Source organism: Phalacrocorax aristotelis, chromosome 3 (assembly GCF_949628215.1).
Source record: "Phalacrocorax aristotelis chromosome 3, bGulAri2.1, whole genome shotgun sequence".
Classification (NCBI taxonomy): Eukaryota; Metazoa; Chordata; class Aves; order Suliformes; family Phalacrocoracidae; genus Phalacrocorax; species Phalacrocorax aristotelis.
The window spans coordinates 95047461-95068879 of NC_134278.1; the positions used below are offsets into that span (position 1 = coordinate 95047461).

The window sequence follows — 21419 nt, forward strand, 5'->3', positions numbered from 1 at the left end:
CATCTCCCTCCCTTCCCTGCTGAAGGGCTCATCAGGGCACTAACCGCTGTTTTAGCAGCACCCCAACAGGAGGCTGAGAGACCCAAACCCTTATGTCTGCACCAGAATCAAACAGTGGGAGCAGAGAAGTGGGAGCACAGCTCAGAGGCAGGGTTACCTCTGCAAGCTGCAGGTTGCTGCCCTGCCAACACCAATGCTTGGGGAAGCCACCCCAACCAGTGTCACAAAGTCAGCCCTCTTCTTCTCCCCTCCTGCATGCACAGCACTGGCTAGCAGGTGTCCTGCTTAAGAACACCAGAGGAATCTCTATTCCCCAGTTATGTCACAGCCTCCATCACTATTGCATGAACTTGAAAGCAAGAAATGAGAAATGACAAGAGATTTTGGAAATCACTGCAGGGAGCTGAAAAGGGCCCATTTTACATGTTCATCTTTTATGAATGAAAGAAAGCGACTCTCTAGCCAGATGAACCAGGGTGAACCTGAGTGGATTGGTACTTCGGAAACATAATGTCACATATCTAATACAGAAGGAGCTGTAAGCATTGGGTGCTCTGCATCTCCCAACTCAAATGCCAGTCCTCTGGAAGGTCACTTCTCAGGTGGCCAGGACAATGTCAGCCAGACATTACCCAATGGGGACAAGGTAACAAATATGGTGCAGACCTAAGCATAAGGAACCAAGGTAGCAAAAGCTGAAAGAAAAAAAAACATGAGTTACTCTAGCAGCAATGGGATATTGCCAGATTTACAGTGTGTAGGCAGAAGCACTTGCCCAGGCATGTTTCTTAGATGCCCCATGGTCAAGCTGCAGCAACCCTGACCTAGCAAAAGTTTCTTTCATGGTGATTACTAGGATTGATCCACAGGGATCTGACTGCCCCACTGCTGAGCGAGTATAATTCTGCAGCAGAGCAGAAGTGGAAGACAGCCTGTTCTCTGGTGGCTTCCTTCTCACCTTTAGAGAGTCCACATGCAACAACAGGCACCGAGGCTGTAGTTATTCCACACTTGGGAGTTACAGATTTGGTGCAAGAAGGGTCCTGCAAAGCTTTTTAACTCACCCTGGCATCACCTCCAGCATGAGACAAGGTCGCCAAAAATCTTCTCAAAAAAACACTTTTGTAGTTGCATGTTCTTCACTGATTGTAGCAGAAATGCTGTGTAAAATCTCACTGAAAGGAAGACATCTTTTTCATGTTTGTAAACTTACCTTTTCGGGCATGGGTACTGTGTCCGTCTTGGGAACTTAGCAGCCTGTTCAGGAGTTTTTGGCCTTTCAGCCAACACAACTGCCCACGTGACATTGCTTTATCAGTGAGCTCTAAGTTAGAAACTCCTGAACAGGCTGCTAAGTGTGAAAGACAGGAAAATGAACTCATGCTCAAGAAGGTAAGTTTCCAAATGTGCCACTAGTAAGCCATGACTCAGACAAACCTAGGCTGCCAGCCTAATTATATTTGAAAGACTTGCTACTGGGAAAAGGGATTGCCTCCCAAGCTGACCCATTTGGGGAACCCACCAGGTGACATGACCCATCACTTACTAACATGGAGAGTCTACTTTGACAGATATTGCTGCCAAGGCCCTGCCATGGACCAGAGGGGCCTGGAAGGGAGAGATGGGGGGACCAGACAGGTCCCGTGCACTGAGACTGTGTGGTCCATGTGAACACCAGCCTGTAGAACACCCCAGTCTGTCTCGGGAGTCTTGATGCCTCAGCAGAAGCGACATTTGGCACAAACTCAATAAAATCCCACTTCTGCGGGGACACCTGTGGATGCTGGTGTACAATGTTTGAGCTTGGTGACTACCCTCTCTGCTTTAATTTTCAGAATAGGCCATGTAAGTAATTTTTAATACCAGTAATATTTCCTTTCAAGAGTAAGAGAAGAGAGGGGGTGGGAGGAAATCCACAACATTGCTGAAACGGGCTCTTGAAACAATGCCCTTCCCTGAACGCCACGACAGGTAAGATACAAAAAAAAAATGCTTTTGATTTCCCAGTTTTGGCTGAGTAGTGTGCTGGCATTGTATCTGTGGAGACTACCTGTCTGATATTTCAAATTGCCTTTTCTTACAGATAAAGATGAAATGGGGCAAAGATTCTCTAGATAACTTTGATCAAGTACTGAACAAGAAAATTATCAGCTATGCTGCTTTCCAAAGGGACTAACCATTCTCAGGGCGGTAGCAACACAAGATCTCAGAGAGCTTCCATGCTGAGTGGAGAGGTGTGTGTTAGATTGCAAGAGGATAATTGCAGAAATTTTCTTACTTAGGTTAACCTAAAAACCCTTACTGAGGAAGATTAAGTCATGATAGGCTCATACTAATTGAACAGTAGAGTTATACTGTGAATGCCGTTTTGACGGGCCAAGTCCCTGTAGTACACACTGTATCAGATAACCTGGCTGTCAATCACCAAGAGTCATAGAATAATTCTGATCAGAAAGCCCTGACCATGTGGTCCAGATATGAACCAGAAGGGTGGGGGAGGGGGGGGTGGGGGGTAGCAAATGTCATAAATCACAGAAGAAATCCAACAGCAAAAGTTATCGCTTCCAGCTAAACACTCATTTCTCCAAGCAAATCTTCCTACCCGACGCTCTCTCTCTTACAACACAATACCCAGTCCCGAGCTTCCCAAGAGATCCTCCCTGTCCATAAACCTTTCTAACATTGGGAAGCTTTTGACAATTTGGCTGTCTTCACTTGTTCCTGGTTCTGCAAGAGCTGCACCCTGACACTGGAGGAGCGGGACACTAGGGGTGCTGAGAAGTCAGAATTACTTTCACCAATTACAGTCACTTTGTGTTAGCAGACTGATCCTGCATAATCACTAATATTGTCTACAGCACTGCTTCTTTCATGTTTAACAGCCCCTTTATAAATTTACATGGAACTTTTTACAGTTACTTCATAATCTCACTAATCTGACTGAAAGATTCTAACTCTTGCAGAAGTTAGGGAACAACATAATTAATTAATTTTCAAGGTGTGGGTGGTGAGGAAGACTGTGCAGACAAACTTTATTTAATGTTGAGCTAGATGAGTTTAAGCAATCTAAAATATCAAACTAGCACGTTTTTCTTTCTACAGTTGTACCACCAGTGCATCCTCCAACCAAATAATAAGCAACCAAAAGAGAACTTGTGCAACTGTTAAAAAAAAAGCCTGGCAGAGACCATCCCTTTCTTGGTTGAGATATCCTGTTCATCAGCAGAGCAAAGTTCCCTAATACTCTCCTAACAACTCCCAGGCACAATCGAGTTATCCTCTTTGAAAAGAGCTCTTCTATCCTGTCAGTCAGATGACATCACTGTCTTCATGGTGCTAGAAAAATCTTAGGATGAAACAAGAAAAAATACATCCTGATGCAGCTGCAACCACATAAGTGACAAGAGACACGAGGATCACGGGGTGTCAAGGAACAGCAGCAGCAGCAGCTGGCAGTCTTTTCAGGATGTTGAGGGATTCACTCCTTTTCAGACATGACATCTGGTTCCAGCAGTTTCCTCTGCAATTGCACAACCACTCCTAACCACAATACACAGAGAATATTTACAGAAGGCAGCGCCTTCCTGCTGCAAGTCAGGCTCTGTCTTGGAGACACATCTTTGTGTTTTAACATGAAAGATGTAATCTCAGCAAGGTCCACAGCCCATCCTCTTGCCAAGTAAGCTGCAGTCTCTGCAGCCCATGCAAGGTGCTGCTGTGAGAACTGATACCTGTGCAAATGGCCCTATAGCAGAAATGACACATCTCTGAAATTACTGAGCACACAGTGGGGATGTCCTGCTTCCAGTGAATCCTGTGCCACAAAAGCAGTTATTACAATGACAACAACCCTTCTCATTCTTGCTGACCACCGCTGCATGTTGCTCACCAACACACTTGAAGTTCAACTGTGAAGACAGCACAGGATAAAGCAATCGCAGTCTCAGTTTATCCACAAGCCTTTTTGTGGCTGTTATGAGGAAGAAATGACCTCAGGAGTGCAGGCAAGACTAGAGTTACCAGGAGATCAGGCCCCAGAGGACATCTCCCAGAGCATGAACACCTGCAGAAGGCACAGCACCCTGCCCAGATGAATGTTGATTACAGTGAGTGACAAAGAAAGCAAGCAGCTCTGTTTTTACCCTCCCCTCACATCCCCTCTCCTCTCCTCTCTGTTTCCCACTGCCCTGCCCTGCCCTGCAGGAAAAGGACCTGAAGACAATGGCTTGTTTCCCCAGAGGACTAGGTCACACCATCAGAGGGAAGGATTTCACTGGGTTAAATAGCTGGGAGGCCCCCACAAAAGCTCTTTTACTCTGTCTTGTTTACACACGTTTTTCAATGGTGCACATCTCTGCAGCCCTTAAATGCATTAGGCACAAGTGATGTGGGCAGGATAGAAACCGGATTTCTGCAGAAACTGTGGATGTGACAAAGGATGAAGAGGAGAAATGACCTTTTTTGTGTTAAGGGAGGTGTCTACTTCCCAGACACAGAGTGCGTGGGATTTTGCAGCAGGTGAAATTTGGGTGCTAGATAATTCAAGAGGAAATCTTGACCTCTGTATTCAAGGGCGCTGCTTCTGACACTTCCCAAATGACCTCCATAAAAAGTCAGCCTTGAATGTAACCACAAATGTGGCCAACCTGGAGACTGATAGGTTGAAGCTGAAACATCAATGAATTTTAGTCTGTGAAATTCAACTAGCTGCTTCAGTTGATAGTAATGTTTCCTCAGCAAATGAGTGCAGAAGGGAGGGGAGAGGAGAGGATATTTAAGATGGGCTATTGAATCACATAGACACCCCATTTGTGAAAGGACCATGGCTTGGGAGCAGGAATCACCTGGCACAATGCAAGGCTGTCTGTACACAGAGCTGAACGTGGGGTGTGCCCTTTGGACTGTGTTTCATGAGGCTGTGACCCCGAGAAGGACCACTAGACCAGAGTGGTCAGTCAAGAGCAAGCTGAAAATAACCTCCTCTGTGATGCACCACAGGAGGAATGAATGTGATCCACAGAGAAGGAAGGAAAGGTACAGTACTACAGACACACACATAATGGGTCCAGTTCTGGTACCACCATTTCCCAAGTATCCTGGAGAAATTAGGACTCAGAAGGCAGGTACATGCGTCATGCTGCAGCAAATTATCTACACAGGAAGAAAGTAGAGAAGCCAACACCACTTGTAAGATAAATTTAAGATGCAATTTCATCACCGTCTGTAAGTGCCTGCATGAGTCGATAATTTCTGATCAGAGACAGCTCTTTCATTTGGCAGAAAAGCAGAAGAAACCCCAGCGACTGAAAGCAGAAGAGATGAAGAGCAGACACAAGGTGCAGATTTTTAACAGAGATGGTGATGAACACCTTTCTGTGGCTGTAATGGATTTTCTATTACATGAAGACCTTTCCTAAATTGAGGCTAGCTATCCCTAAAAGCTGTGTGCTTTACCTCAACCGAGACATTATGAGTGAACAGAAGCTCTGCAGAAAGCCTGACATGGGCTGCCTGTGACATACCAGAGGCTGTATGTGATAGTCACCTAGTCCCTTCCACTATTAAAACACTAGGCATACTGGAGAAGCCAGACAACAGGTCTGCTGTGAGCCACAGCTGCCAACAACCTTTGGTGGGTATTCAGGAAACAGCCCTTTTGGTATTACATTTTCCTGCAAAGCAACACACACTGCATACAAAACTAATTTCTGCTATGGCCCTGTGGGATGTCCTTCAAACCCAGATGGTCCAGTGGTCTGTTTTGGACAAAAACCAACACATGATGCAACTCTAAGATAATACGTGCTCTGTTTCCCCCCACACAATGCCTGTTTCAGTAATGCAGTTAAACAGGATGCCCTGTTCTGACCAGCATTCTGCATCCCTTTGCTCTTCTGCAAACAGTCTGAGTTCACCTAAACGCAGCAGACATCAAAGGCAGCATGCTGGATGATGGCTCTCCCACCAAGGACTGTAGTTTATCCCTGCTCTGCCTTAACACATTACTTGCCACTGAGCAGCATCTGGCTGATGCTTACTTAAGAGGTGATGTCTCTAAAACCTGTTGCCATCATGGATTTTTTTTTGTCCTGGTGATGTATTATTTATTTATTTTATTTTGCCTATTTATTTATTTCTTTTTACCATTCTGAGTTTCGCAGTTGCTCCCCTTCAATTTTAAAGGTATTTAAATGGTCCATAATCCACTAACCCTGACATGGTCAAGCTCCTCTTGTTTCCCCAACTCCCAGTCTAAATTGGCTCGTCAGTTGAGCAACCAGCCTTGCAGAATGGGCTCACAGAGACCTCTCCTTGCTTGGAAAGCTTTTCATATATAACCTTGCAAAACCAAAACATATCATGGGCAAAAAAACCCTGGTTGCAGCTGTCCAAGCCCGTTCTTCCTCCTATCCCCCTGGATTTTGATCATCTCCCTTGTGACGTTTTCTGGACACCCACAGCCAGTCTGCCTATAGCTCATCAGTAACTTGCATTCAACACATTGCCACTGGAAGGGGATTACTGCAGACAGCAATAAATAGATCCATACTAAAACAGGCCAGCTTCCAGAGTCTCCTAAATTACACTCTTTCTCTGGGAGAACAGTAACCACAGCCATAAAGTAAATATACCTAATCTTTGTGCGTGACAGGGCCCTCAACAACCCTTAGAATTCATGGGAAAGGCACATGTGTATAGCAGCACACTCATGCCACTGCAGGTGGGACAGCAGCCACCACAGAGAAGTAGCTCTCAGCAGCTTATGCTGTCAGCTGTTGAGAAGGGTGAAGTTGTGATGAATGCAATGCACTTCATCAATGTTATTCTTTGTGGTATGGGGCATCACTTTGGGGCTCCCACTCAGGGAAAGGAAGGCCTTCACAGTCTGCAGACACAGAGGTTCCTTGCAGGAGGAGCAGAGCAGATGGTCCCTGCAGAGCAGATGGTCTCAACGCTGCCTGTTGAAGAGATTAGGGAGATACCCCTCTTCACTGAGTCACTTCAGCAGGAAGAGTAGTAGTACTCCACTCAAGCCAGGGCAGGTGGTGTGGCCCTTCATGATTGTCCTCTTTTTGCTTCAGAGATGACACACCTTCCCTTGTGGGGCAGTCTTCAAAGTGTGCCACATCCCCATCTTCTGCAAATGACAGTGTGCAGTGCATCCAGAGTTCCTGCCGTTTACAGGCTGGAGCACAGGGACCTTGCTGCATAGCATCAGTCTGAAAACTCAGGGGAGTGATGATGAGAAAGGGAATTGCTCTGGGCCTTGGCTGCTATTAACAAGATTCATAGGAGGGCACTTGGAGACTGCTGAAGGTGACTCCCCAGCCATGCTCCCTTCACCTAGGGCTGGCTAATAAAGGTTAATATCCCTTGGCAGGGCTCAGTATCTCCAGATTCCAGTGGCTCCTCCTTTAAAGGAGAAAAATAAATCAAATGCAAATGAAGTGTAATCACTCTCGTAACCTGTTAATAATGTGCCTGTGAAGGAATCCAAGGACATAAAGTGTGTCCTATGGGGTCAGACCAATGGCCCTCTGAGCCCCATGCTCTGCCTCTGACAGCAGCAGCAGGACATGACATAAACCTGGACATGCTGCAGTCCATCCCTTGTGCTCCCTCAGCACCCACAACAGTTGTGCAAGAGGTATGAGAAAGAAAAGCTTTGCCAATTCATTTTAATATGTTTATGGATTCCCCATCCATGAATCTGCCTAATCCCTTTTGAACTTGTGGATCCACCATAACCTCCTGTGACAGCAAGTGTTCACTAGCCCGTGTGTGAACAACGATTTTCTGTTATCTGTGTTAAGCAAATCTCTTACTAGCTTCCTCAAGTGCCCCCTGCTTCTAATACAGGTTTGGCGAACAGTGGGTCTGCATTCACCTCATCCTCCACCTTCATGATCTTGGGCAACCGGCTCTTGTACACCCCTTGGCCACCTTCTCTACAAAATGGAGTGTCCCAAACTCTTTCATCACTCCTTGTAAGGAGGCTGCTACTTCCATTTGATCATCATCTTCACCCTTTTCTACCTCCACAATGTCCTTAAGAAGTGGGACCACAATCATCCACACCATTTAAGAAAGTGAATTGCACCCCAAACTTTAATACAGTGGCAAAATGCTGCCAGTGCTCTGTCTTGTTCTCAACACCGCTCTTTAAGATACCCAATATTTTGTTGACTCATTGGCTTGCCCTGCACACTGTTCTACAGGACTTCACAGCACTGACTGATTTCTCCACAGTCTCTTTCCTGAGCTGTGGCTCACAGTTATGAGCTCAGCCTTGAGTTCACATAGTTTGGAATTTTTTTCCATAAATGTACTAGTTTCTATTTATTTACATTGAAATACATCTGCCATCATTTTGTCAGTCAGCTTTGTCCAGTCCTTCCAGAGTTCTTCTCCACTGCCATACCTCTTGAATACCCAAACAAAACTAACACAATTCACAAACTCAGATGGGTCTAAGAGCCCAAATGCCTCCGTATTTCCCTATGACCTCATCTCATATCCCTCTGTTCTTCTGAGCATGTGCCATGGGGCAAAAGAAACCAAAATGACATTCCCAGATCCACAACACATCCCTAGGTGAGCTTGGGTAACACATCTATAGCACCATTTTCTTCAGTTCCCCAGGTGCAGAACTGAGAAAATACTGTTTTCCCACCTCACAAGAGTGCTGCAACACTAGTGAATTCATTAGTGAAAACAAGGTGCAAGACACTGAAGGGAAGTAGCCATACAAGCAAGTACCTAAAGCACATAAGACCTGCCTCAGATGTCATCTGTGCTACAGCCTCCCAGGTCTGCACTAGACTGCCTCTTCACCTATGCTGCAGAGATCTCTGGAAGGGGAACCCCACCATGCTCAGCTCCCCAAGGGAGTGTCCAAACATGCCTTCTGGTTTCCTACTCCCAGGGGAGGCTGAGGACACAGCTGCTCAGGTCTTACCAGCGCAATGCAGGACCATCCAAGCCTGTGCAAGCTGGAAGCATTGAGAGACAGCATGCATGCTGTGAGGCTCAACATGCATAAACCCCTTCAGGGCCTTCTCTTCACGTTGCAGAAGAGACGCAGCCAGGAGGTGCTAAGAGGGGTTAGATGGAACAGGACATGGCTTAGGATCCACCTTCTGCCTCTACACTTTCATGCTCATGTCCAAGGGATGAGTTTCACAGCAGCATCCAGCAATTTGTAGGGGAAAAAAAGAAAGGTTTAGCTTGAAAGCACTACATTTCCTTTCTTCTTTCACTCCCCAGAACATTCTGCTTATTTCGTTTTCAGAGACTGTTTCAGATGTTGCTGGGAAAAAAGAAAAAGGGTTTTAAGACAGAGCTCAGGTGTATTGTTTTATGCGACACATGAATAATTCAATTTGCTGCCATCAGTAGCTTGGGTTTCTCTAAATAAGCCATCTACCTAGGGGTTAGGAGGAAAACTAGCAGGAGCGTAATATAACAAATGATGTTTCTGAATAAAAGATGGCACTGCATTTACACATGAACTCTAACAGGAGGGTATATCAGCTAGCAACTCATGTAATATTTCACTGCTGCCACGTTTGACAAGTTGTCTGTCCATTAGTTGTGGCACAAAGAACTAATAAGATATTTATAAGCATTCCAGAGATACCTAAATAGGGAATCATTTGATTTCAGGCTTGGGCACTGAAGAGAGAAGTTTAAAGCTTTGACAGAATGCACAGCCTTCTGCTTTCATGCCTGGTAATTGCTGGAGTAAAGTGGGGCTGTATATGCTAATGAGAGCAGTTTCAGAAATGGTTTTTCCCCCAGACAATTATGATTTTCATAGGCAGTTTGAATAACATTACACCAGGACCTGAGAAACACTGCTAGTAAACAAACAAACAAAAAGTTAAACACAGCCACGTTGTTGCAGCAATGTGCAGGAGCTCTGCTTATGATGTCTCCTGCTCCTCTGCTACATCTCCCACATTCTTCAGTGTCCCTGGGCTTGGGGAGGGAAAAAGGTGCCTCCTTCCGTGCAACTAATCAGAGACATTGAATAGACTCATCCTGAAGGGGATGACAGGTAACAGAGCAGCTACCCCTGCAGCCTGGCTGGGTCAGCTCTTCAAAACAAAACCAAATCGCTGTCCATCAAAATAGTTGGTATTTTTCAGAAACTTTCTCTGCATTGAAGTTTTCTGCAAGAGAACAACCTTTCTGCTTATCAAGAGCCCAACTCTCTTCAGAAACAAAAACCTGGCAGAAATACACTGACGAGCAGTAAAGCTATTTTCTGCACGTGTCCATGGACTCCTGCAAGTATTGCATGGAGAGGGTCACTACAAAAAGGGATGAGTTTTATTCTTCTGCATTTCTAAGAAACTAAATACCCAGACCTGAAAAACCATAGGCAGGCATTCTGCAATAAGACAGGCAATGCCAGAGGGACATGGGGGAAAAAAACCAAATCACAGCCTCAGGGTCATTCTGTCTCCCAGAAGGCCTTTTACTGAGATGCCTCTGTTGGGAATGCACTTGCCTTGCCCTGACACATGGAGAACAGGTGGTAGCCCTCAGTTTTCAAGAGACAACAGCTCTTCTGCACAAAGTTCCCCTCTTTGCTAATGTTTGCAAAAAGGGGCTATTTTTAGAGTTTTCTCCCAGAAAGAATTGCCAAACCAGATATGATACAACAAAAAACCCTTACAAGAACTGAGCTCTGATCTGCTCTTATACTATGCAGCTCCCATCCCTTGATGAGCTGTGGCATGACAGTCAATGTGGCAAGATACTCAGCAACGTGCTGTGCATCCTTGATGGCAGAATCAAATCCTTCAAGGTTCTCACAGTGGGGAAGCAAAACCTTGCGCCTCTGCTGTATCACCTTCTCTCACTGTTCTTTTAACTTCTGCTCCCAGCCCTGGTACTAACCCTTTCAACCCCACTTCAGGTCTATTAGTAATTTAAAAAAAGCATTTGCTTCTGGTCAGTAACTGGTGGGGTAAAAAGCTTTCTAGTGAGCCAGACTTATGCTGTGTGATTCAGGTGCTTTTTTTCTCATTTGGATAGACAGGCAAATTTTTATGTAGTTAACAATCTGGCATGGTTCATTCCCTTCTCAGTGACTGCTGTCCTCAAATACTTTTCTTCCATTTCTGGAGTCTCAACATGTGAAGCTATGTCTCTAACAAACCTCTGTACTAGCCAAGCCCAGGAAGCCCTCATGCATCTGGCAACATAGATACAACATCTGTCCACATGGGAACCAGAAGAGCAGTCACCTTTTTTTCTGGTCTTGTGCTGTCAAATGCAGCATTCATTTCCTCCCCATCTTTCTGCACAACTGGCTGCATCAGCGTAATTTGGACCTTCCTGGTATGGATGTTACTCCCCATGCTGAAACTCCTCATGCTGAGTGCAGCTGCTCAGCAGGTTGGTCATTTGGCTCTGATTCATGGAATATTGTGAAAATTGCAGTGTTGCACTGGGTTGGCCAAGTAGCACAACGATGGAGAGTGGTACTGGGCCAGAAGCAGAGGGTTCTAGCAGTTCTAACAATGTACATTTCCAGTCAGGTAGGTCCTTCCTCAGACTTTGCCTCATTTTCTCCTCCCTTGCTCCATTCTCCTGGTGGAAGAGAAATGCTGATACAGAAGAGAGGAAGATACATGGGTATGTACTTTGTGAATATCATCCTCTTCTGAGCACTTTGTACATGTAAGTCAGGATGGCTGTCCATACACCTCTCTGTTTATTAGCACAGTAACATCTGCAGGGTTAAGAGAGGCTGGGAATCTGTGGTGCCAGGTGCAGTACACCATTTAAGAAGGGACATGTATGACCTCAGGAGGCTACAGTCCAGAGAAATAGGTCAGAAAGAAGGAGGAGCCAGGAGGTATACACTGTCACAGCATGGTACCAAAATTTGCAAAGACTCTCTCCTTTCTCCCCTTGAGTTCTGGGGAGCAGGAGGATGAAGTCGCTTTCCTCAGACCTTGTTTTACAGGTGCTTTTCTAGAAAAATAAATGTTCTCTATGAAAAGCTGATCAAGCCTCTACAGTAGTACCTCTTTGAAGAGACTCCCAGATCGAGGGCCCTACATTCCAAAGGCACCTCATATAAAACATCTTTTCCTCGTCCTACTTATTTTCCTGTCCTTTTTTAGCCTGTTCTCCAACAGTTGGCTAAAGAGGTCTTGCTGCATTTGGATTGACAAGAGGGAGACCTTTTTTTTGCTGCCTAAATGTCAGGCCAGATGTGTCAATAACATTAGGCTATTACGTGCCTGCTGCAGTCACTTGCATCACTACTGCATGAGAGAAACTAGGGCAAAAAGGCAGCAGCTAGGGATTTTGTTTTGATTAAGAAAACAAGACTACCCACAGCCAATTTTGAAATGTTGTAGAAGGGTGTGATTTGAACTAACACCCTCACATGCCTCAGAGAGATACTTCCTGTCTCCCTGTGGAGGCATTGAACACTGCATTACTGGCACACACTGGGAAAAACGTCTCTCTCTTCCTACCTCATCAATACAGAGAGAAAAAAGAATAAAAGAGAAGTCAGAATCTTGTTGGGTTGCCTCTGTGCTGATCACAGGGTGAGACACTGGTATTACAGGAGGTGAAAATAGAAGCTTTAGGACTTGTTAGGTCTCAGTGGAAAAAACCCTGCAACAGAGAAACACGAGCAAATAGTCTCACGATCTCAACTTGGACATTTGAGCTGAAGCTCTGGTTTTGCTTCAGACAGCCAAACAGTCTTTGGTAGGTTAGGAGTCTGTGACCAACACTGGAGAAAGTTTTGGGATCAGCAGCATTATGGCACACCCTCCATTCCCACACACACTGGCAAACACAAACCTGTGCCAGCCTTGGGCAGCTGGTTTCAGCCAAAACCAAAAAGACCTTTTAAAGTAAAAAAATGTAAAATTTAAGAAAGAATGAAGTTGATTTCCATAGTCTGCCCCACTTGGAGAACAAAATTTATCTTACTTTACTGTAAGCAATCAACGAAGCACAGGAACCTAAAAGAAAACATTGCATTTGGGATCTAATGAAGTGTTTCACTCCACCAGAAAAACGTCTTATTTCCGAGACAGGGGATTCATTGCAGCTTGAAACCCAAAGACTTCTGATTTTGTGTTCATTCAGAGACAGAAATGTTTTGTGATTGAGCCTGTATGCAAAACAATCTGCTTTATGCCCAGCTCAAGTCAGGAGAAATAAAGAGATGATGTTGGCCTGCTGAGTAAGACAAGTTCCATGTATGTGAACAGATGCTCCTGGCCCCAGCCTTACACAGCATTTAAGCATATGGGTCTTCTTCAGTTTCTGGCCAGCCCATTCAGAGGCAGGAGGGAAATGTTGATTTCTTTTAAGGCCAGTGGAAATTTTGCCATTAGTATCCACAGAGTTGGGACTTGACCCAACAAATAAAGATGAGCAGCTGCTCACTGTCCTGGCTGGAGGAGTGTGATACAGCTGATCCCATGCAGACCAGCTTCCAAAGCAGCTGAGCCCCTGCAGACCATCTCTTGGAGGCTGTACACTTAAGCCCAAATATACCCTCCTCCCCCCAGCACTCCCCACATATCCCAAATAACGTCTGACCTCTAGCTCCTGGAAATCCTCCTCTTCCTCCACATCATAGGAGAGGGTGTGAATCTTGATGTCATCTGCTGAGAGATCAATGAACTTGCTGTCTGGGTACTCCAGGCTGTCTTTGGTAGGAGAGCGGTCCTCGATGAATGTAGTTTCACAGCATTCCGAGCCAATGCTCTCACCCCATGAGCGCAGCACGTTCTCTGAGTAAAGGATGATGTTGGGCCGGTAGTGAGACTCCACTGTCTGCTGCAGCATGTTGGGGTCCAGCAGCTGCTGCACAGGGTCATTCCTGCCGTTCTCCAGGCAGCTCAGAGAAGAAAGGCTGCCCGCTCGGTGACTCTGGTACTGGGGGGTCGGGTACACAGAGACCAGACCATCTCGGCTCTCTGCCACTAAGTTCCTTGTATTAATTAAACCATTCCTTTTTCCAGCTTCAGCAATCTTATTGTGCATTAGCACACTGTTCTGCTCAACCAAGCCATCCATACTGGGAGGTGTCTAAGGGAGGGGGGTGGGTGGTCTTTATTTTGTTGTACCTTAGAGACAGGTCACACTGGGGCAATGGCTCCCATTTTCCTGATGAAGAAAGGAAACAGATACCACAGTGAGGACAAAAACAATGAATAACATATCAAGGCACCCAAATCAGCTCATCTTTGGTATCACCTCATAAGGAAATACACCCCCACGTATGCACACACCCTGTCTTAGCTCTCCAAATATATCCCCATTTGGAGAGACAAGAAACCCCACCCCAAATCCACGGGGTGAACAGGAGCAGATGACAATGTGTGGTGACAGAGGTCTTCCTAAGATGTTTTGGTAATAGAAGCAGGCAGCACTCTTCAAATCGACTCTTCAAATCGACTGAAAAAACACCACCTGAAGGCAAGAATAGATTTGACCCAGAATAATTAAAACTCCTCTGGATGGGGTCTCAAATCCCCTGCATTTCTCATGGTGCCCTACTTCTGATGCCTCCGAGGCTGCCCTGGGTTAAAAGGCAGTGATGGGGCTGGTCAGCACGACAATCCCCATCCAAATTAACCTGTAAAACATGGAGGCATGGTTGATTGACCCCAGGAGCTGTTTCTTTCTTTTGCCCAGGAACAACAGCTGTCCTTTGTCACGCCAGAAAACCAGCCGGGCTCTGGTTTGTGTGGGTTGCACTAAGGCATGAGAATTCAAATGGACAGTTCAGAAGGCTGAAAGTACTTTTTTTCCAGCGCAAACACTTTCTCACCAGGACACCAGTTTTGCTCAGATGCAGCCAAAGGAAAATGCTTTTTAAAATAAGGATGGATCCACCACAGCACCAATGAGCTCAGGGTTTTGTTTCTGGGCCCGACAACAGAAATCACTGAAATGCTCATGGCTTCAAAGAGATTCATAGGAAATCTTCTAAGGCCAAATTCATAAAGTAGTTACCTGTCCCCAGTGTGCTGCATGGAGGAAAACCAGAACTATACATACAAACACATACAAATGCACTATTTTTACTTGATGCATTCTCTCTAGTTCCCTTTTATATCAGAGATCCTCTAACAGAGCAATAGCTAGCAAAAGTCTAATTTTATTTCCTCTGAATAACTCCAGACTTCAAACATCTGCAGTCTCTTTTTTGGCTTGCAAGAAACATTTAAACCATTGCTAAGACCTGGTCTTCTGTTCTTACACTACAAATGAAGCAAGAAACTTGTTTAACGTACCAGAGAGCTTAACTAAATATGCTGCAATGTTTGCATTCACAGTACTTGGTTTAACACATAGAAAACCCATTTTATCGTGTTGCCAGATAGTTCAGTGATTGTCCTAAGTGAACTGGCAGGAAAGCTACACAGATGAAAATACACAACAGTGGGATCCTGTGAGATTTACACTACACGGCTCTCAGTCCCAAACCTGGGGAACCTGCTGGCAAAATTAAACTAACGTGCAGATTAGCTTGGAAGCTTGGACTCAGTTTCACCAAGATATTAGTCGCAAAGACCTCAATCCCTTTGCAGCACGTAAGACTGAGAGCCGGTGCCCTGCCTTTCCAAGGAAAACTCATTTCCAATTCAACCATGCCTGTGCTAAATGAACAGAGGACTGTGCCCTCTTCCCACTTCCAGTAGGGTAACATCAGCCTGCGTCACCAGAGATATATTTGTGTGAGGAAGCTGATTTTGGAGGAAGCAAGCAAAGTTCAGCAGGTGAGAGTGGGTGGGGAGGCCAACATGTTGATATTTGCCATCAGACTGGTGCTTGCAGACCAACAATATTCCATTTGCTGCTCCCCACTGAGTGCTGGCAACCTGCAAGACCTCCTGCGGGCTGCTAATTTGTCCCAATTTTGCTGTTTAAGAGACTTCAGAGGCTGGGTGGGACCAGTCATAACCTCAGTTGGGGAACACCTGCTGCTTTACCCAGGTTGGGTGGGACCACTCGCTTAGGAGATCATTCTGCTGTGCCTCTGACAGCTTCCCCGCAAACCTTCTCCTTCCTCCTGCCCCTCCCAAAGAAACAAGACAAAAGTACATCACCACAGGCAGAAGCTGAGAAAAACTCAGCAATTGAAGGGTAATTTGTCAGTAGACTTTGCTCAGTTCCCCCTGAGCTGGCTTGAAAAATGTGCAAGGCTCCTTGACACCAACCATCAACTGCAGTGAAGCCAGATAGACTTCACCCAAAACTGTAAACCATCTTACCAGCATTCCTAGCCTTGCCATTTGTCCAAGAAAACTGAAATAGTCAGCAGAAATATGCCACAGATGTAGTAGAAATTGGAAGATGCACAGCTCAAATCAGTCCCCTCCCAGACAAATGGATGAAGACATCGGTAGTTGGTCACAGCATCAATGGCTGCAGCAAACTTTGGATCATGCCTCAAACCTCCATGTGGTCACACCATTGCAACAAATGGGTCTTGTCTGGCTTGAGGAGCACTCAGGAAAATGCCATTTTAAGGCAGCTTTATCACATGCCATCCAGCTGCACTGTCAGTTTCCCTTCATGTTGTCTCTGCACTCACTTATCATCCAGATAATTCTTGGCTCTAGAAATGCAGGTCTCACTCTAGGTGTTCCTCTGACAGCTGTACTGTCTTCATGGAAAATGTTCACTTTGAATGGGTGCAAATGAGGCTCTACTGGCAAACTGACACCAGAGGGAGCTGGTATGCAGGCCTGTATATAGAATCATAGAATCTTTAAGGTTGGAAAAGACCCTTAAGATCATCAAGTCCAACCATTAAACTATCACTGCCAAGTCCACCCCTAAGCCATATCCTCAAGCACCACATCTACCCCTCTTTTAAATACCTCCAGGGATGGAGACTCAACCACCTCCCTGGGCAGCCTGGTCCAATGCCTGAAAACCCTTTTGGTGAAGAAGTTTTTCCTAATATTCAACCTAAACTTCCCCTGGCGCAGCTTGAGGCCACTTCCTCTCCTCCTATCGCTTGTTACTAGGGGGAAGAGACTGACCCCCACCTAGCTGCAACCTCCTTTCACGTAGTTGTACAGAGCACTAAGGTCTCCCCTCAGCCTCCTCTTCTCCAGGCTAAACAATCCCAGCTCCCTCTGCCACTCCTCATAAAACTTGTTCTCTAGACCCTTCACCAACTTTGTTGCCCTTCTTTGGACACGCTCCAGCACCTCGATGTCGTTCTTGTAGTGAGGGGCCTAAAAGTGAGCACAGTACTCAAGGTGCGGTCTCACCAGTGCCGAGTACAGGAGCACTGTCACCTCCCTGGTCCTGCTGGCCACACTATTGCTGATAGAAGCCAGGATGCCATTGGCCTTCTTGGCCGCCTGAGCACACTGCTGGCTCATGTTCAGCCAGCTGTCAACCAACACACCCAGGTCCTTTTCCTCCAGGCAGCTCTCCAGCCACTCCTCCCCAAGCCTGTAGTGTTGCATGGGGTTGTTGTGATAGAAGTGCAGGACCTGGCACTTGGCCTTGTTGAATCTCATACCATTGGCTCTGGCCCAACGATCCAGCCTGTTCAGGTCCCTCTGTAGGGCTTTCCCCTCATCTACTAAGCAGGTCACCTTATCATAGAAGGAGACCAGGTTAGTGAGGCAGGACCTCCCTTTCATAAACCTATGCTGGCTGAGCCCGATCCCCTGGTTGTCCCACATGTGCTGCATAATGGCATTCAAGAAGATCTGCTCCATGACCTTTCCCGGCACCGAGGCCAGGCTGATGGCTTGTAGCCATCTATTGCAGCTCTCCAGTTGTGTGAGTCATCCCACCATGTTGCTGTGATGGCGACCACACCATAGCTTCCCTGGAGCGTGATGGTTTCCAGCTCCTCGTGTTTATTGCCCATGCTGCGTGCATTAGTATAAATGCACTTAAGTTGAGCTATTGATCTCATTTCCAACACAGGCATGCCACCCCTAGGCTCATACCTAGCAAGGCTGGTTTTATCCCCTTCCCCCTTTATATCTAGTTTAAAGCTCTCTCAATGAGGCCTGCTAACTCCTGAGCCAGAATCCTTTTCCCCTTTTGCAACAGGTGAACCCGATCTGTCTCCAGTAGGCCTGGGCCATGTAAACTGCCCCATGATCAAAAGAAACCAGAATTCCACTGCTGGCACCAGCCTCTGAGCAACATGTTAATGAGATGGGGCTTCCTGTTCCTTTCCGTATGTCTCCCGGCTACGGATGGGATGGAGGAGAACATTACCTGTGCTCCTGATCTTTCAAGTAATCGCCCCAGTTCTGTAAAGTCCCTTTTGATTATCTTTGCACTCTCTCAGCAACCTCATCACTGCCAACCTGAACAACCACTAGCGGATAATAATCGGATCCTTTTACTAGCCTAGGGAGCTTCCTGGTAATGTCTCTTGCCCTTGCCCCAGGGAGGCAGCAGACTTCCCTGTGGGATGGGTCCAGTCGGCATAACCGACCCTTTGTTCCCCTCAGAAGGGAGTCGCCTACGACAATTACCCTTCTTTTTTTCTTACCAGTGGCCATTGTAATGCGTGGGGGCGACTGGTTCCCTCTAGTCAACGCTTTTGGTGGATCACTGTCTGTATCTTCATCCTCCTGGCCCTCAGGTTCCAGAACCTCATACCTATTGTGTAAGGGCACCTGAGGGGGCAAAGCTGGCCGGGAGAAGATTCCCCTACTGCGCTGTGCAGGGATCTGCATCCATCCTCCGTTCCTTGGGTCCCCTCCCTCTGCCTGGCGGCATGAGGGCAGGGGAGCCACTCCTTCTCTTGATGCTTCTACCTGGTACACTTGTCTCAGGGATGGTAGGGAGTGGCTCCACCAGTCTATGTCCCTCTCGCATTCCCTGATACTCCTCAGTCTTGCAACTTCTTCTTTCAGCTCTGCCACCATGCTGAGCAGATCCTCCACCTGCTCACACCAAACACAGGTCCTGTCTCAGGAGCCCTCCATGACTGGAGCAAGGCTCTGGCACTCCCTGCAGCCAGAGGCCTGGGTGGCTGCATGTTTTAGTGAGAGTTCTGTCTGTGTCGCCACATGCCTTCTGGTGATAGCTCTTGTCCGAGTAGAGACCAAGTCTTTTCTGGGAGAGCCTAGACCACGAGAGGAGCTCGCCAGCTGCATGCTCGCCCTGTCTGTGTGAACACATTCCTTATGCAGTTTTAGGTGGTCATCTTGAAAGTGATAGATTATGAGGAAGGGTCACTTCCATCTCTTTAAAGTTGACTTGCATGGGAACACTCCAAAATCATGGGAAATGAAAACCATCCTTCAGTTCTTCTCACAGTCCTCAGCAACAAGAGGAGAAAAGTAAGCAGAGGCCACAGGGGAAAATGCTTTCCTATGCTTAAGTGACCTAAGACCCAGGAGCACCACTTCAGAACGTCACTGGGATGTCAGTGTCATCAGGGGTCAGGACTGCCCCACACCACCCGTTGCTCCTCAATGTTCTTTAACTTATGTTAAACAAGAGCCGGGTGCCTTTGGCTGATTAAAAGGAGGCCTGAGACTCAACATCATTTCAAAAGGTGATTTGACTTCAAAACGTTTGGAGTGATGACGGATAAGATTCTGCAAAAGACCTAAACCAGGACTACTCGTGACAGCTTTAGTACTCTATGGCTGATACCTCTACCATCCCAAGGACTGAGAACAGCTGTGTTACAGGCTCAAGCAACCTCCTTAATCACCCACACCAGCAAAGTGTTGGCACACCCCATAGCCTGGCTTCAGCCTGTGCCCTCTCCCAGACAATACCTACACTGCACGTTCCTGAGAAGCCAAAGGGGAAACCCACTATGTTTTGGCAGGTAAGAGAGTTTAGAAGTATGGACGCAGTCAGTGTTAGACCATTCAGCCTATGGGCGACAGGATGAACCCTGGAATGCCACACTTACTAGACAGGAGGGAGCCTGTGATGTTGCTCAGTCCTACCATGGATCTAAGCATCTATCTGGCTGGTGCTTACCTGCCATGCATTTAAACCAGTCTTGTAAACCAATCTTGCAGATTCTGAGTGATACTTGCCCCTTGGGATGGGGGAGGGGGAAGAAAACATCCAAAATGAGGCAAGGACAAGACAGGGAGCATCATTCCCACACAAAGCTCCTTTAGTAATAGGGCTAATGCATTGCTCAAGACATCCTCTCTGGAGTCCCACATAACAGTGCAGCTCACATGCCTCGGGGAAGGTCAGCAAAGACAGATGCGGATGGCAGCATGCAATCAAGGAAAATTGTTTAACCCTAGAGTCATTTCAATCTGTAGCTGGCTGGCTACGTTACCGGAGCCTGACCCGATGTTCTCGGCCCTGCAAGTGTATTGCTTAATGGTAAGGAGCTCGTGAGACTCATGCCTTTTCATTATAATATCTTAACAGAAAATATAATAATGATGATGATGATAATAATAATAATAATAATAATGCATTGATTTTTCTTTTCCAGGAAAAATTCCTGAGTGGCTGGCCATTAGGTTTAAATCAATAGCACCTTGATTGCCAGTGCATTTTGATGCATAGCTGAAACAAGGTCAATTGCTGTCTAGGGAGACTGAAAAACAGTTGAGGTACCCATAGATTCTTCATCAATAAAAAGACAGGATTAAGAGCGTTGTCAGCCACAAATGAAATTTCACATCCTCATGGATAAAAGAGAGCCTCCCCTGGGTTTTTCTCTTTCCAACCACTGGCTGGCAGGAGTTAAATCAGATTTCCAAGGCCTTTGTAACCTGCTGCTACCTTGGTGTTGGTGGGAGACTTAGACTCTAATGCTGGGCTTCATTTCACCTAGTGCAGACTCCCGAGGATGTTTTCTGGGAGAAATTAATTGCAGTTATGCAAGGTGCACAGGACCAGTGGTCTTAGTCTCCCTTTGGAGTAACAATACCCCTGTAAAATACAGGGGAGACCCTCTCAGCTTAAAACAAACCTTCAGATGAATGAAGCAGGTGAGATGAGTCTCCCAGGTTCAGATACAGGAGCAACAGACAGTGGCAGATGGCCATGAGTGATGCTTAGGGGCAAAAGGCAGCAGGTGCTTATGCAGTGGCTCAGAGCCTGTATTCTGCCTGCAGGGACTCCTTGGAGGTGGATTTAGTGACCATCCTTTCATTAAGGGCTTTCACTGACCTGACCCAGACCAGGCTCACATGTCTGCAACTCACAGGCAGGTCATAAAATTAAGATTGCCCCAGTTTCCAGGTCAAACTGGAGCCCAGAAGACCCCAGATGGCAGCTTGACTGAGCAGACAACCTCTAATAGACAACCTGAGGCAGCTGGAGAACGCCTTCTCTGCAGACAGCCAACATTCAAAGCAAAAAAGAGCCACTCTCATTACCTAGGACTGCAGTGAGGTTTCAGAATGATGCTGACAGGAAAATGAAACTCATTAGAG

At 46.4% G+C, this 21419-nt stretch overlaps 1 protein-coding gene across 1 annotated transcript in view; it reads right to left on the minus strand.

The window, feature by feature from the left end:
* Window positions 1–21419, minus strand: part of SYNDIG1 (synapse differentiation inducing 1) — an 87036-nt gene that overhangs the window by 55129 nt on the left and 10488 nt on the right. The window contains exon 2 of the mRNA XM_075088580.1: window positions 13591–14160. Within this exon, the coding sequence (XP_074944681.1) occupies window positions 13591–14070 (480 nt within the window). The 5' untranslated portion in view covers window positions 14071–14160. The remainder of the gene's footprint in view (window positions 1–13590; window positions 14161–21419) is intronic.